General features: G+C 39.8%; 1 protein-coding gene across 3 annotated transcripts in view; it reads right to left on the bottom strand.

The window, feature by feature from the left end:
* RAPGEF6 (Rap guanine nucleotide exchange factor 6) overlaps positions 1–14,244 on the bottom strand; it is a 178,722-nt gene extending 164,478 nt beyond the window's left edge. For all 3 annotated transcript variants that reach the window (XM_045822778.1, XM_045822788.1, XM_045822816.1), the window contains exon 1: positions 13,999–14,244. In XM_045822778.1, the coding sequence (XP_045678734.1) occupies positions 13,999–14,067 (69 nt within the window). In that variant the 5' untranslated portion in view covers positions 14,068–14,244. The remainder of the gene's footprint in view (positions 1–13,998) is intronic.
* Between the last annotated feature and the right edge of the window lie 1,612 nt (positions 14,245–15,856).

Genomic DNA, 15,856 nt, shown 5'->3' with positions numbered 1-15,856 from the left:
GGACTATCATTTAAAATCGAAGGACAAATAAAGAGCTTCCCAGAAAAGAGAAAGCTAAAGGCATTCATTACCACCAAACCAGTACTATAAGAACTGTTAAAGGGACTTCTTTTAAAAGAAGGAAAAAGAGAAAAACAAAGGAACACAGTTAAATGAATAAAATGGCAATAAATATATACCTATCAATAATCACACTGAATGTAAATCACGTAAATGCTCCAATCACAAGATATAAGGCAGTTGAATAGGTATGAAAACAAGAGCCATAAACATGCTGTTTACAATAGACCCAAGTCAGAACGAAAGTTACACAGAGACTAAAAATAGATGGAAAAAGATATCTCATGCAAATGGAAATGAGAAAAAAAGCTGGGGTAGCAATACTTATATCTGACACAATAGACTTTAAAACAAAGGCAATAGTAAGAGACAAAGAAAAACACTACATAATGATAAAGGGAGAAAACAAGAGGATATAACCCTTGTAAACATTTACGCACCCAACACAGGAGGAACTAAATATACAAAGCAAATCTTGATGGGCATAAAAGGAGACAGACAGTGATACAGTCATAGTAGGGGATTTTAACATGCCACTGACATCAGTGGACAGATCTTCCAGACAGAAAATCAAAAAGGAAACAGCAGCCTTAAGTGACACAGTAGATCAGATGGGTTTAATTGATACCATCAGGGTATTTCATCCCAAAGCAGCAGAATATACCTTCTTTTCAAACACACATGGAACCACTGCTAGGAAAGACCACATGTTAGGACACAACACAAGTCTCAATAAATTGAAGAAGACTAAAATCATAACAAACATCTCTGACCATAATGGTATGAAACTAGATATCAATCACAAGATAAAAACTGAACAAACACACAGGCATGAAGGCTAAATAGCATGCTGCTAAACAAGGAATGAGTTAATAATGAGACCAAGGAAGAAATTAAAAGATACCTTGAAACAAAAATGAGAACACAACATAAAACTTATGGGACAAAGAGAAAGTTCAAAAAGGGAAATCCATAGCATTACAGGCCTATCTCAAGAAGCAAGAAAAATCTCAAATATACAATCTAACTTTACACTTAAAAGAACTAGAAAATGAACAACAAAGTCCAACATGAGTAGAAGGAACTAATGAAGATCAAAGGGGAAATAAATGAAATAGAATTAAAAAATACAAAAGATCAATGAAACTGAGAGCTGTTCTTTGAAAAGATAAACAGGATTGACAAAACTTTAACCAGATTCATCAAGAAAAAAGAGGGACAAAATAAAGGAAATCTGAAATGAAAGAGGAGAAGTAAAATCTAGCACAATAAAAATACAAAGGACTGTAAGAAAATATTACAAACAACTATATGCCAACAAATTGGAAAATCTGGATAAAATAAAAAAATTCCTAGAAATATACAATCTTCAAAAACTTAATCAGCAAGTGTTAGAAAATCTGAATAGACTGATTACAACATAGGAAACTGAAGTAGTAATTAACAAAAGTCCTGGACTGGATGGATTCAGAGGTGAATTTTACCAAGCATTCAGAGAACTAACATCTATCTTTCCCAAACTATTCCAACAATTTCAAGAGGAGGGAAAACTCCCAATCTCATATTACAAGACAAGCATTATCCTCATTCTAAAACCAGGTAAAGAGATACTACACAGAAAGAAAATGATTGGCCAACATCCCAGATGAATACAGATGCTAAAATCCCCAACAAAATATTAGCAAAACAGACTCAGCAATACATTAGAAAGATCACACACAATGATCAAGTGAGATTTATTCCAGGTGCAAGCCTAGCATAATATCAACAAATAAAGATGAAACACCACATAAACAAAATGAATGATAAAAATAACATGACTGTATCAATGGATGCAGAAAAAAGTATTTGATAAAAACTCAGCAAAGTTTGAATAGAGAGTACATACCTCAACATAATACCCACCACGTATGACAAACCCACAGCTAACATCCTACTCAACGGGCAAAAGTTCCAAGCATTTCCCTTAAAATAGAGAACAAGACAGGGATGTCCACTTTTACCACTCTTATTCAACATAGTACTGGAAGTCCTATCCACAGCAAGCAAAGAAGAAATAAAAGACATCCAAATTGGAAAGGAAGAAGTAAAACTGTCATTATTTGTTTATGACATGATACTGTATATAGAGAACCGTAAAGATTTCACCAAAAAAACTACTAGAACTGATAAATTCAATAAAGTAGGATACGAAACAAATATCGAGAAATCAGTAGCATTTTTATACACCAATAATGAAGGGAAACTAAGAAAATAGTTTCATTTATATAATTGCATCAAAAATACCTAGGAATAAATTTAACCAAGGATGTAAAAGACCTGTACTACAAAAATTATAAAACACTGAAGAAAGAAATTGATGAAGATACAAACAAATGGAAGCATATACTGTGCTCTGACAGGTATAATTAACATCATTAAAATGTCCATACAAGCCAAAGCAAACTACAGATTCAATGCAATTCCTATCAAAATACCAATGACGTGTTTCACAGAACTAGAACAAATATTCCAAAAATGTATATGGAACAATAAAACACTCCGAACAGCCACAGCAATTTTGAGAAGAACAAAGTTGGAGGAATCATGTTCCTTGATATCAAACTATACCAGTGATTTTTCAACAGGTGTACCACAAAATTTTTTAAAACAGGCAATATCTGACTATTTATAGTCAGGGGCACTGACCTCTTTTATATTGTCAAATTTAAAAAATGTAGACAGCTAACACAACACCTGTCTGGTATGAATGGATAAAAATTACACCCATATTTTTTTTTGTCAGATTGGGCAAAAATATATTTTTTTGGTGTGCCACAGGATTTTAGTAAAATTTGGAATTTTAGTTTGTGTGTGCCATGAAATGAAAAAGGTTGAAGAATCATTTAACTGTACAAGGCCACAGTAATCAAAACAGCATGGTACCAGCAAGAAAACAGACATATGGATCAATGGAACAGAATAGAGAGCCCAGAAATAAACCCAAGCCTTTAAGGCCAATTAATATTCAACAAAGAAGGCAAGAACGTACAATGGGGTAAAGATATTTTCTTCAATGAATGGTGTTGGGAAAATTGGACACATGCATGCAAAAAAGTAAAAACTACACTACTTTCTTACATCATACACAAGAACAAACTAAAAGGGGATTAAAGACCTAAATGTTAGACGTGAAATCATAAAAATCCTAGATGAAAACATAGGCAGTAAAATCTCAGACATTTCTTGTAGCAATATTTTTTTCTGGTAAGTCTCCTTGAGCAAGGAAAACAAAGGGAAAAAAGTGGACTACATCAAACTAAAAAGGTTTTGCACAGCAAAGGAAACCATCAACAAAATGAAAATACAACTCACTGAATGGAAGAACATATTTGCCAGTAATACATATGACAAGGGGTTAACAGACAAAATTTATAAAAAACTCAGACAACACCAAAACCCCCCCCCAACAATCCAATTAAAAAATGGGCAAAGGACCTGAATAGATACTTCTTCAAAGAGTACATACAGGTGGCCAACAGACATATGAAAAGATGCTCAGTGTCAGTAATCATCAGAGAAATGCAAATTAAAACCACAATGAAATATAACCTCACACCTGTCAGAATGGCTGCCATCAATAAACTAACAAACAGCAAGTGCTGGTGAGGATGTGGAGAAAGGGGAACCCTTTTGCACTATGGGTAGGAATACAGACTGGTGCAGACACCATGAAAAACAGTATGGAGTTTCCTTGAAAAATTAAAAATGGATCTGCCTTATGACCCAGTGATTCTACTTCTGGGAATATATCTGAGAGAACCCAAAACAGTAAAAAAAACATATGCACCCCTATGTTCATTGTAGCATTATTTATAATAGCCAAACTAGGAAAGCAACCCAAGTGCCCATCAATAGACAAGTGGATAAAAAAAAAAAAAGCTGTAGCTCATATACACAATGGTGTATTACTTCTCCATAAAAAAGAATGAAATCCTAACATTTGCAACAGCATGGATGGACCTAGAGGGTATTATGCCAAGTAAAATAAGTCAGTCAGAGAAAGACAAATAACACATGATTTTACTCGTATGTGTAACCTAAAGAACAATATAAACGAACAAACAAAACTGAAACAGACTTATACATACACAGAAGACTGATTGATGGTTGCCAGAAGGAAGGAGGAATTGGGGGACTGGTTAAAAAAGGTGAAGGGACTGAGAAGTGCAGATTGGTAGTTAGTTACAAAACAGTCATGAAGATGTAGAGTACAGCATAAGAAATATAGTCAGTAATACTGTAATTACATTGTATGGTGCCAGTCAGGTACTGGAAATATCAGAGGAAACACTTGTAAAGTATGTGATTGCCTAACCACTATACCATATCCCTGAATTAATAGTAGGTAATATTGAATGTAAACTGTAATTTTAAAAAATTTAATAAAAAAAACACAAATAAAATTGTCAGGGGAAAAAAGTCATTGATGAATCATGTAACCTTGAGCAAGACATTTTATCTCCTTAATGTTTAGTTCCTCTATATGCATACATCCCATCCCACTGACTCTTAGCCCACCAAATGAAGTATCTGGGGGAGTGCTACGTACTGCGTGTTCACAAGTACAATCTAGGCTATGCCGCTACTTCTGCTATGTACTACGTGTGCTGTCGTCCACTGAGGGCCTGGCTCTACCATATGCCACAGCCTGAAGCCCTCCAGTTGCCAAAGTGTCAGTTTATGGCGAAGTAGTGAAGAATGTCTGGTAGTAAAGAATCATCAAATAAGGACTACGTGTGCCTCCACTGCCTCAAATTCTTTACAAAGTGGCTCACTCCGTTTTTATTTACAGCCAGACTTCAGCTTACACAGGCTGGTCCAAGGTGAAGCCAAACGATAACCACAATGTTATAGAGGTCACAATCACGCCATCCCTCCAAAACAACAGGACTTTGTCACACAGGAACGCTCATCACGCCTGCTGCTCCCCCTCTTTGCAGAATTCTCTCTTAGGGAAGCTCCTCATCTCTCAGAAACAAATCTTATGGTGTCTGAACTCCAATGACCACAGTTCTTTTCTCAAGCTGGGAATCTCCAACACATGTAAAATGAGGTGCCTAGAGGAGAAGCTGCCTACTGAACGCCCCATGCAGATCTCACCTTCCCTCTCCATTCCAGCTGAGTTTACGAGTAATGGTCAAGGGCCCCAGAAGCATAAATAAGCTCTTACTTTCCAAGGGTATGCACTTGCTGTGGAAAAGAACAACAGAATTTCTGTGCTGCCACCCTCAGATGTGTACATGGTGACTCATTCAAAAATGTCTCTCAATACAAGGTGCGTTTTTGACAATTATTTAAAAACCTCTACAAGTATAATAAATAATTACAAGAACACTAAATTTTACATTCTTTCAATTTTATCTCCCTCTTTAACTTTTGGTAACAAAAATGAGCTAGTTTTTGAAAAAACAAAAAAAAAAACTTTTTTCTGATTGTAAATAGGCAATTATATTAGCACCTAGCTGAGCATGAAATTTTTGCCCAACAAAAGCTTTAAGTCATCTGATTAAAAACATGAAGTCACTCTGGCTGGTGTGGCTCAGTGGACTGAGCGCTGACCTTCGAACTGAAAGGTCGCCAGTTCGATTCCTGGTCAGGGCACGTGCCTGGGTTGCTGGCAGGTCCTTGGTTCAGGGTGTGTGAGAAGGAACCAACAGATGTTTCTTTTGCACATATGATGTTCCTCTCCCTTTCTCTAAAAGTAAATAAACAATTTTTTTTAAATGAAAAGTCACCCTGACCAGTGTGGCTCAGTTGGTTGGGCATCATCTCACAAAGCACAAAAGATGGCCAGTTTGATTCCGGGTCAGGGCACTTGCCTGGGCTGTGGCTTTGGTCCCTGGCTGGAGCATCTAAGAGAGCCCACTGATGTTTCTCACATTGATGTTTCTCTCTCTGTTTCTCCCTCTTTGCCCCCTCTCTAAAAATAAATAAATAAAGTCTTAAGAAAGAAAACATGAAAAGTTGAAACTGGCATTTATTTTGCTCTGCGAAGTTTCTGAAAAATGTGTTTTAAAGCCATGGAAAAAAAGGAGTTCCTGTTTCAAGGTATGACTAAATTTCCTCTATCTGTATTGTCTGCAAAGAACTGCCAGATAAAACCAAGTTTCTGGTCATTGTACTTGATCCTTATTTTAATAAGAGAACATCAATAGCAAATGTTGCCACTGTGCCAAAGTTCATCAGTCTTTTCACCCCAGCACTTCAAATAGCAGACCAACAGAAGTCACTACTAGAAGAGTGAGGGAACTGTACTTTGCACATTCCTTTTCTTTTTCTTTACTCTTCAAATATTTGAATACCTACTATGTACCAAGTGTTGCATGATGGGAACTGGGACACAGTCACTTCCTCAAGGGGTTTATAGTCCAGCCAGAGAGATAAACATGCAAGTGACCACAACACCATACGGTAACCACTATGGCAGAGGAAGGTAAACATATCCTGGAAACACGAGCTGTGGGGTACAGATGTGAGGCAGAAAGGAGGCACAAGTTTGCAGATGAGCACTGAGCTGAGATTGCAGCAGGGAACCTGCATTTCCCAAGCCAGAGGATGTAGCAAGCTAGTATGTATGGCTACCACTTATCGAGTGTTCATTATGACAGGCACTCTGCTAAATAATTTACCTATATTATTTCATTTAGTCCACACAACAATCCCCAGAAGTTATTCAGCCTCAGAGAAGTTTGGTAACTTGCCAAGTGTCACTAAAATTCTCAGGGCTAACGCCCAGATTTATGGTCCAAATGCAAAATTCAAAGACTATACACATACTTTCTCACCCTCTGTAGATCACAGAGACAGGAAAATATGGCACAATGGACAAGGCTTCTCACCTCTGTCTATATACTGGACTTACAGGACTTTCTATAAATACCAGTGCTTAGTACTCCATTTCAGAATGTTCTAATTCTGAGCATGTGCGCGCACACACACACACACACATACGGTAGGCCTGGACAGTAAAAAAAATTACCAAGGTTGAGAAATACATATAAGCTTAGGCTGAAAAGCAGTTACAATGCATGTGTTTGGGGGTGAGGGATAAGGCTAGAGTACCAGGCAGAAGACCATGGAGGACTTATCTTTCCCCTCTTCTGATCAGAGATATATTGACAAACAGCACAGCACATCTGCTGCCTTCACTTTCTCGGGTCTTCCATAATCTCTCTTCAATCTACTACAATCAGGCTCTGTATTAATCGGCCCACTGAAACCATTCGGATGGAAGCAATCCAAATAATTTATCAGTTCTCACTTTCCTTGAACTCTTAGAGTGTCTGACATTAATGATTAGGGATTTCTCTCTGAAATGGGCCCCTGTAACAGCACCTTTCTCTTCTCCTCCTACTTCTATAACAATTTCTTTTCATTCTCTTTTGTAGCATTCTTTCCTTCCCCCATCCCTTGCATATTAAAGCACACAAAGGAACCTGACCTTCCATTCTCACTCTGCTTTTCACCATGGGTGTTCCTACCAGCCCCATGACATTACCATGATGTCAGTGGCATAATCCACATGCCGGAGACTCTAGAACCAACTCGGACTCACAGCCTGGTTTGATCTGAAGTTCCAAATGCTTACTGCACATCTCTAGCTGTGTCCCCTGTAGGAAGTCTCAAACCCCTTCCAAAACTGAATTCTCTTCCCACCCTAATTCTGCTCCTCTGCTCCTTAATAATGTACTCTTACACACACGAAGACCCAAATCACAGATCTAAACTGTGTTTGCACTCAATCCAAGTCTGATCCCAAGCAAAAGATGGGAAGGTTTTGCAACACTTGTCCCAGAGCTACCGCAGAGGCTTGGGAGGAACCTAAGGACAGGGTGTATCTTGGCTGAACTGCAGCATCTCTGGGGCTGACAGGCAGTTATCCCAAGGGCAGGCTTCAACAGAGTGAGGTAGACAATCCAAAGGTCAGTCAAAAGGGTGAGTCAGGATATAAAGGAGGCTCAAAGTCCAATCCAAAGATAAAAATGTAAAAAGTAGTTTCATAGTCCTCTTGGTTGCCAGTAACATACACAGGGTGTGATTCCACTCAAATGAAGTTCAAAAGCAGGCAGAGCAAATTTATTGGGTAAGAGTGAAAAAGGTATTCATTGGGAGGGGCAAGGGGGTAGTTTCTGGACCGCTGGTTACATACATGTGTGTATCATGATTTGGGTGGTAGCCAAATATATTTGTAAAAATCCACAGGGTATGTGGACTTTACTGTATGTGTAATACAGTCCATTTCAGAGTTAAAAAAAAATAAGTCTGGTGGAAGGCAGATACTCCCATTCCAACTCCTCTCCATCTCACTCCCTCAGATGTTGCTGCTACCTTACACTGTACCTGAACTAATGCATTTGTTTCCTATGACCAGGCCCGTATCTCCTGGTTTCCCTGTTATCCTGATATAAATCATCAATAGTTTTACCTTGCACACAGAAAAGTATCCTAGTTTAGACAAAATGTTGTATGTTCAACCTACCTATAATCCACCCTTCCTCTAGTGTAGCCCACATGTTTTTAACAATACCCACAGGGTAATCTTTGTAAAACTGCTCTTATTTCTAGGCTTTACACCCTCCAAGCGTTCTCCTTTATTTATCAAGTTGAGTCCAAATCTCTGCCATGATCCAATCTTGCTAGTATATCCAGCTTCAACATTTAACATTCAATACCATGATGCACCCCCACCACTGCCCCCCATAATAGCCAATGTTTTGCAACGTTCTTTCATGATCACAACCCTCACAAAAAGCATTTTTAGTCATTTCCCCCCAATTGTTGCCTACCCCCAACGGAGTATAAAGAATAAGATTTTGGCAGGTAGCAATTAGTTCCAGAGCACCACAAACCACAGGGATATCTAAGATTTTTTTCACTTACACCCCTAAAAAAACAGTTTTTGTCCCTTTGGGGATGATATCAGCCTCATTGACTTCTCTTTCTACAAAGGTACCTGGCTTGCCAACATCAGTTTCTTTGCTCCTGTTGCTTCTGCGTGAAATGGCCTCCACTCTGGATATCATTCAGCTCTTCAGGATATTTACCAATCAATTTAATGCTTCTCCAAGAAACCTTTCCTTTCCCCACCTGCAGTTTCAAAGTGCCTGATTCATACCTTCATCACTGATAACTAACATTTTACTGATGTTTTTATGTCTGTCTCCTAAGTTACTGAAGAACAGGGACCATGTCCAATTTCTTTCTACAACCTTGGCTTTTATTTTGTCTGACATATCATTTGTTAAATGAATAGATAATGATGTTATCATCTGGGTGAGGTAAGCATACATCTCAGTTTAACTGAGACAGTCCCTTTTTAATCTGTTATTCTATCAATGGCACAAAAATTAACAGTACCTCTTTTATTCCCCAAAATGGTTTATATGATAATTTATATTGCTAACCTATCAAGCAGTGGGAAATAATTAAATTCTGAGCAAGAGTAGAACATGAGTATCAGAAAGGCTACTTTAGAAATGACAATAAATGACTCAAGCAAAAAATTCAGGGGTAAAGTGATAAAAGGGCCTAATCTAGGGTAGTAGAGCTGGGAAAAAAGAGGTAGAGAGAGATTCAGGATATAAAATCAACAAAGTTTAGTGGCCTGTTGGACACAGAGAGGAAGACAGCAGGAGGAATCAAGCGTAAAAACAAAAATTTCTAGGTCAAGCAACTGGGACAATCACCAGAATATTAAGGAGGAGGAATGATGACAGCTTCTATTTCAGAAGTGTCAAACTCATTGTCACCAGGGGCCACATCAGCCTTGAGGTTGCCTTCAAAGGGATGAAATAATTTTAGAACTGTATGAATGTAACTACTCCTTAACTGTCAAAGAGTTGAAATTACATTCCGCCCTTTGAAGGCAAATGGGAGGCTGATGTAGCCCCCGGTGAAAATGAGTTTGACACCCCTGGTCTATTTAGAACTAGTGACTGAAGAATCCAAAGACAAATCAGAGCTTAGGGACATGGATCTGAAGCACACTAACGGGCGGGGGGATGGGAGGGTGGGAAGTGAGAGGACCTATCTAGTTCCAGGTGTCAGCCTACAAAAATTAACTGAAGCCAAGTGGATGAATGAGACTACCCAGATGTACAAGAGGAGCCGTTCTAATGAATAGAAGGTAGTATCTTTTTAATATTAGTTTACAAAATTAATTCTAAGTTTTATTTTAATATATTTACTGATCATTTAATATGTGCAAAACATGGTTTTAAGCACTCAGAAAGGGAACTAAATCATAAGAGAGATAAGGAGCTCACTCTGAGGAAGACAGCGTGTATAGAAAGAACAGTGTTGAGTATTGACTGAGTTGAGGAACAGCGAAATTCAAGGTCTCAATTTTGAAAACAAATGCCATAACAGCTTTTGTTGTTTCACAGCCCTAGGCTTCCCACAGAGTATTTAAGTCTAAAATTGTTCACTAAAAAAATCTTTGCAAAGTGGAAAAGGAAATCAAAGAACTAGCTCAAAAAAGGCAATGTGCTGTGGAGGCTGAAGCTACGAAGTAGAAGAAATGGCCAGAAAAGTAAAAACTGTGTTAGAACATAGTTCTAAATGGCACAGTTTACAGCACACTTCCACACTCCGTGTCTGGCTCGCCTAGGATTATGCTTGAGTTGACAGTTTCACATAAGGACAACAGATGGTTCGAAATAAAGGAACCATTCATTTTGTCCTAGAAACAAACAGAAGAGTTCTTTACTCATTAATGATATGATACAAACATCTGATTACAAGATTTTAAGACACTGATTGTTATTTGCATTTTTTTTTCAGAGTTCTTTGCAGCTGGTGGGTATTCAAGGAACAATAAGCTGAATGAATGAATGAATGAATGAATGAATGAATGAATGAATGAATCATATCCCCTTCCATCATACACTTGATTGATTTGCTTGGCTTCCAGGACACCACCACTCTCGTTTTTCTTCTGCACCGTTTACTTCCAGTGTCCTTCTTTGCTGGTTTCTGCTTCCTCCCCTCTATAATGATCAAGTGCCTCAGGGCAATGTCTCCGGCCCTCTTCTGTTTTCTACCCTCTTCTATTTTCTATGTATACTCACTACCTTGGTAGTTTCATCTGGCCTCATGGACTTTAAATAAAGTCCTATAACTTTAAAGTCCTATAAAGTCCTGGACTTCAAATAATACCTATAAGCTAATGACTATAAAATATCTATCTCCAGTCAAGCCTTCTCTCTAGAAATACAAACTTGTATATGCAACTCCTTCCTCAAGATTTCTAATACACATTTCAAACATGACATGTTCAAAACTGAATTTCTGATCTTCCCCGCCAAGACCTACTCCTTCTGCAGCTTTCCCCATCTATTTGATGGCAGTTCAACCTATCTTGGATGGTAATTCCAATACTCCAGTTATTTCAGGCCCAAAACCTTGAAACCAAGCTTATTTCTTCTCTTTCCCTCAAAGTGCATATCCAACCCATGAGCAAATCACATTGGCTAAACAGTCAAAATACTTCCACAATTGACTACTTGTCACCTGCATTACTATCACTTTAATCTGAATTACTACAGTCATCTCTTCCTGCTTTAATATGACAGCCTCTTAGCTGATGTTCCTGCTTCTTTCTAACCCTGCTCCCATACAGTCTATTCTCAACCCAGCAAGCAGCAAGGGGTCTCTTTAAAAGGTATGATAATATCTCTTTTCTACTTCAAACCTTTTGGCAGTTCCCTCTTTCACTCAAAACAAAAGTCGAAGAACTCACAATGATTTAGAAAGTCCTACATGATATGCCTCCTCCTATACCACCACTACTGCCTCTGACTATTCTCACCCTTGTTCGCCCTTCTGCACTCACAGCTCCTTGTTATGCCTCCAGTGCACCAGACATGTTCTCATCTTAGGGCCTCTGCAATGACTATTCTCTCTACCTGGAAAGCTCTTTCCCCATACTGCCCCATGGCTAACTCCACATGCAGCAAGCCTTTAATTAAAAATCATCTCTACCAGAACACTGACCATCTTATTTAAACTGCAACCCAGCCCTTGCCCCTTGCTTCCAATCCCTTTATTCTGCCTTTTTTTTTTTAGCAATTATCAGCTGACATATTATGTAACTTGTTTACTGTATATATCTGCCTTCTCCCCTCCCCTTTCTACTAGAATGTAAGCAACACTAGGGCAGATGTGTTTTGTTTACTGGTACATCCTAGTTCACAGAATAGTGCCTTAAAATGGTAAGCTTTCAATAAATAACTGTGGAATGAATGTATTTATATTAAACCCTTAAGTGTCCACTAAATGAATAAGGATTTTGTGAAAATAGAAATGAACTTCTGAGAATTTCATCAAATTATTTATCACATATAAATTATCACTAGGATTCAGGTAACCACTTTATTCAGACTTTCGTACCCCAAATTCTACGCTCATTCAAAAGTATTTCCGATGAATTAAGCAGTTAACAGGCTATGTAGCAAGATGTCAAGGCTCTAGTCCCCCTGTACTTCGGGCAATTGTTTAGTAGCCCCTTAAACCATGCTGCTGTTGCAGTAAAACAAAAAGTATTCAACAGAGGCACACAATGGTCAACATTGTGAATGGTGTAGAAAATTCTGTAAGGCTCAAAAACAGGCAATTTCAAACTAGGTTAATTCTATTAAAGAGAAGTAGGATGTTCCCATTAAAATGTGAATGTATAGTAATATTCAAAAGTAAAACTAACATTAAACATTGCAAGCCTTGCATGACTTTCTAATGATATAAAAACTATGGCAGATCCACCTGTTCTAGGTGAACGCTTTCCGTTGGCTCACAATTACTTCAAGAATCATCACAGGGAAATTAAAACACATGGGAGTATAAAAGCAGGTTCTCAAAAAAGGGCTCTGGACAGTGACAGTATTTGCCTGTTTCCATCAAAGATGAAGATCTCCAACTATGAAATTTTAACCATCAAGGCTACAATTATGGCTTGAATAACGTTGGTACAAAAGATCAGCCCAAGATTACTAAGACATACTATGCAAAAAGCTATTAATCTGAAAAACTCAAATGTGGTTTAGGAAGAATTAACCAAAGCTTTTAATTTCATTTCCTGCAACTATATACAAGACAGCCCAGCAATCCATTCACATGGGTTTTAGTTTTTGCTTTCTGATTTAAGAAACATACAAGTTATTACAGAAACTTCTCCAAATCAAGAAAAACCTGTCCCCCCGCCCCCCAAAAAATAAAACCTTAGCATTCTAAAGGACATACAGCGTTAGCAGGTTTTAGTTATGTACCTGAAAACTAGCCTTTAGGACCTAAAGTTTAGCTCAAACGAAAATCATTTAAGCTGATGCCATTACTGCTAACCCAATACAGGGAGTTTTGGATGCAAGGACAAAATACTGTAAAATTTCCCAATGACAGTGGGAAAAAGTACCTACAGAGTTGATCTTTAAGCATCATCTCCACTAAAATTCATCATCAGACTGGATGCAAAGTTTGAAAGCGATTTTGAAGACTATATTTTTTAAGCATTTGTACAGTATTTCAGAGACCTTTAAAGAAGTTATTTCTTAATAACATGACTGTTTCACTTCACTTACAATTTCTACCTCATTTTTCACTCTACCTACCTACAGGTAATCTCACTCAAAGACCCACATTTTACCCTGACAAAACTACGATTTAGTAAATGGTGCCTTCTTAGGAAGTCACAGGCAAGGACGGGTGTGAGGCGAAGGTGGCATCGCTAGCAGGAAAGGCGGTCGTCACCCGCCCGCGAGAAGGGCCTGGGGTCGTGGGACACAGAGAGAACAGATACTCTGGCAGCAGGTGTGAAGCTCCGGCAAGGGGTCAGTCACCGCAGGTTTCAGCCCGACAGGGGTAAGCTCCCGTAGGACAGCGGGAAACGCGCCCGGCTGGCCTTACCTCCGGGGTCCGCTCCGGCGGCTTCTTCTTCAGTGCCTGCCTAGCGCCGGGGTCCACGGGTGAGTTCATGGTCGCAGCCCCGGGCCCTGTGCTCCCCAGCCTACCCTTAGCAGCACATGCGACAGTCCATTCACCCTACTTTGGGGTCTGCACCCCCTCGTCCCCGAGGAAGGAAACTCCGGCCCGCGGCGGGTACGGGACTCAAGGAAACAAGCCTTCGCAACGCCCGCCCAGGGCCTCAGCCCACGCGCGACTGGCCAGGGAGAAGCCGGGGGGGGGGGGGTGCGCATGCGCAGCACCGCGTGCTCACGCAAACGAACGCCCAAGGGCGTGGCTCCGCGTTGACGTAAGAACTGGGGAGGTACAGTTAGGCCCCTTCCAACCCGTCTTCGTGAAATTTAAAAACTCTTCGCTGTACCTTTCATAAACCCCTCTCAGTAAATCGGCTTCAGAGGTGAGGTTTCGGCCGCTCCTGCTTCCCGCTGAGAGCTGGGAAACGTGCCATGAGGGACTGGGCAAAAATAGCAAGTTGGAGCAAAAACCGTGGGGAAATCGTTTTAGGTGGAGAGGTGTTTGTACCCAAATCCGGAAGCTCCGGGCGTAGCCAACCCTGGGCCAACGCCCCGCCCTTGGAGAAATCACGGAAGGGAAGTCGCCATTTGGCAAGCAAGTTCATGCAGGCTCTTCGCTAAGTGTCTTCTGATAAAACGAGTCTCTTGTAGAAGAGATCCACCATGAAGTTGTTGCCCTGCCCAAGATAGACGTCCTGAGGTCAGGGCAGAGAAATGGCCTAGCAGCGATGGGCAGCCTCCGTGTATGCTGCCAGCCATTACCGCTGGTTCGCGACGCTAGTCTGACTGCGTTCACACAACCAGGGCCCAGGGTAGCCCTCCCTTCGTCCCACCGTTAGGCAGGCAGGGTTGCTTGCTTAGGGATGCTGCCTGGACTCAAGAGTGACTTTTGCACTACATTTTACAGACAAGTCTGTTTCCCAACAAACTGGTCCATTGGTAAGAAAAACAGACCACTCTTAGGTGCCGCCAGATGCCCGCAGAGGCTGTTTTCAACATAAGCTCATTGATATAAATCCAGAACCCATCCTTCTGGAACAGTCCTTTTCACTCGATCTCATTACTGCCCAGATGGGCAGCACTAGTTACACAATTGCTTACTTTGGAGCCCCCATAGGCATGTCCTTCCTACTGAATTTTAAGCTCCCCGAGGGCTGTACCACATCTAGGTACATATTAACACCAACTAGCATAACTCCCTAACCTCCGATTTATGATCATGACGTTATTCAGTTTTTTAATAAGATGGTAAGAATTAAAATATATTTCATGGTAACAAAAGGGAAAGGAGAGTCCAAGCTGCAACATGTACCGTTTCTGAGACCTGGTAGTGATGTCGATAAGGGTTTTGTTTTCCGTTGGTCGTTAGGCTTGCTCAAATCAAGTTTACAACATAATCTTAGCACAATTTTTTTTTTGAGTCTTGGCCAGAAACCTTACCAGGGCAGCTGTGGCTCAGCCATTCTAGAAAGCAAGTGATTGTGGAAGATTGTGACGAGGAATTGCAAGACCCATTTTCATCATTTTGTGGGTGTGTGCATCAACATACCCTCTAAAAGATCTGCCTAAGATAAAGGTTATCCCTTCCATTCTTCACGGATCAGTTGCCAGAGGCGCATCAATAGTTGAAAGAGGGTTATGGAAATAAAGCATGACTGTTAGGTGGGATGTCAGAGACAAACACCTGAATCTGTTTTTAAGGCCATTTCTAGTTACTTTAGTGAAGTTATTCAATACCCCTGTACTTCAGTTTTTTTAACTGTAAGGTGGGAATAGTAAAGGACCTA

Source organism: Phyllostomus hastatus, unplaced genomic scaffold, assembly GCF_019186645.2.
Source record: "Phyllostomus hastatus isolate PE091 unplaced genomic scaffold, TTU_PhHast_1.1 phas_contig_150, whole genome shotgun sequence".
Lineage (NCBI taxonomy): Eukaryota > Metazoa > Chordata > Mammalia > Chiroptera > Phyllostomidae > Phyllostomus > Phyllostomus hastatus.
Note: the sequence above shows the minus strand (reverse complement) of the source record. Positions and strands in the feature narration are given on the sequence as shown.